We start from the raw sequence: 2,138 nt of genomic DNA on the forward strand, positions 1-2,138 counted from the left end.
AAGGAAAAAGATAAAGAAAAGAAGAAGAAAAGAAAAAGTGAAAAAAAAGTGATGAAAAATATTGAAAAAGATATAATTAAATCGATAATAAATGAATTTAGAATAATCAAATTGATTAAAAATGAATGAATGAATTTAGAATGAAATAAATCAGAAATTTCAAACATCGATTAAAGTGAAATTGTTTAATTTTACAATGTTAGAGTAGTAAATTGCTGAAATTTAAGCTATGAATAGTCTCGTAAAGTTAAACTGATAATTACAACGGAATACGAATTGATAAAATTTGGTAGTAATAGTAGTAGCAGTAATTAACAGCACTAGTAGTAGTATAATTATTTAAAATTATTAAATAAAAGGCATGAAAATAACATTTACTGGCAATTAAATGTATTCAATTTGTCATTTTCATTATTAATTAAAGAAATATCGAAAACGATAAGAAAAAAGGAAGAATGGATCCGGTTTAATAATCGAAATTTGATTTAAATAATTATTCATTAGTTGAAGTTATGAATTCGTAAATGTAATAATTTAGTATGTTATCGTTTGAAGATCAAAAAAAAAAAAAAAAGAAAAAAAAGAATAAACAAAAAGTCGAAAATAAAAGGTAAGTAAAGTTAAAAAGGAAGAGATTAATATGAAAATGGAGCATATTTTGTAAAAATTTTAAGAAGATACAACTGCTCGACAGTTGTGTTTTATTTGTTGACAAATTATTGACTGGAAGCAATGGTTGTTGTTAACTGATAATGTTAACAATTAAGTGATAATTATGTTTATTTTGATAAATTTAAATTTATCAATAGTATTAATGATAAAAATTGCACGAATGTTTATTATCATTCATTATGATGAAATATATTCAGTTTTGAACGCATCCTATCATCCTAAATTGTTTCTTATCAAATGATAAATATTAGAAAGTTGAAGAAGAATGAGAATAATTTTTAAAAGTAATCATGATGTTTAAATATTTAAAATTTAAGAAATTTAACAAATAATTCATACCCAATCATTTCTTTTTTCATCCAATTAAATTTAACTTATTCATTATATCATAACAAAGGATGGAAAATTCTAACAGAAGTATAGGAAATACAAAATAGAAAATAATAAATATAAATTTAATAAAGGAAATAAAATAAAAAAATTTTTACACACATATACATCTAAGCATTTATATGAATGATGTACACATCATTTCAATCATCATACGTTGATATACATTATCAAAACGCTATCAATAGTTATCAATGATTATTTCATCAGGGTAATTCGATTAATAACAATAATTCAAATGGATATTAGTTTATGGATAAAGAATTATTTGTGATTATTTACAATCAACCATTGATAATCGTTATAACGGAAGTTAAAAGTTAAAGGAAGAAAAAAAATTGAAACAATGAAAAGCGACAACAGTTATTAAATGACAACAATTATTAAATGAGGCGACAACAATTATTAAGTGACAACAATTATTTGACGCTGGATCACATGATCATGATTTTGATAACGATGATGATGACTGATGATGATGATGATGATGGTTGATGATAATGATGATGATGATAATTGATGATGATGATGATGATGATGATAATTGATGATGATGATGATGATGTTTGATGATAATGACGATGTTTGATGATGATGACGATGATGACGACAATGATGGTGATATTATTGACAAAGAAAAAGACAAGTGATGATACGGATGAAACTGCCACATAGTTCACATTTGTGCCATAACAATCATCATTATTGTTGACTGTTCTTATCAACTATTATCAATAACACCATTTTCATCCTCATTACAACAATTGTTGTCATTTATGTCTTCATCACCACTATTGATAATAATATTGGTATTATCTTTATCATCAGACCATCAGCATCACCATCCTCATTACCGTTACTTTATCATTTTTATTGCCTATCATATCACTATCATTATCACAGCACTTTCTTTATCACCGTCATTATCACTACCATAACTATAATTATCATCACTATTATTATTATTTCTTTATCTATTTATTTATTTATTTATTTTATTTACCATTATTATTATTATTATCACTATTATTATTATTACCATTATTATTATTACCATTATTATTATTATTATTATT

At 23.7% G+C, this 2,138-nt stretch overlaps 1 protein-coding gene across 1 annotated transcript; it reads right to left on the reverse strand.

The window, feature by feature from the left end:
• Positions 1-1,504: 1,504 nt before the first annotated feature.
• LOAG_14919 (hypothetical protein) lies at positions 1,505-1,735 on the reverse strand (the record flags this gene model as incomplete). Its single annotated transcript, XM_003150412.1, has 1 exon — positions 1,505-1,735. One exon carries the CDS (start codon positions 1,733-1,735, stop codon positions 1,505-1,507), a length of 231 nt encoding a protein of 76 aa, XP_003150460.1.
• Between the last annotated feature and the right edge of the window lie 403 nt (positions 1,736-2,138).

The sequence above is a fragment of the Loa loa genome (assembly GCF_000183805.2).
Source record: "Loa loa unplaced genomic scaffold supercont3.73, whole genome shotgun sequence".
Lineage (NCBI taxonomy): Eukaryota > Metazoa > Nematoda > Chromadorea > Rhabditida > Onchocercidae > Loa > Loa loa.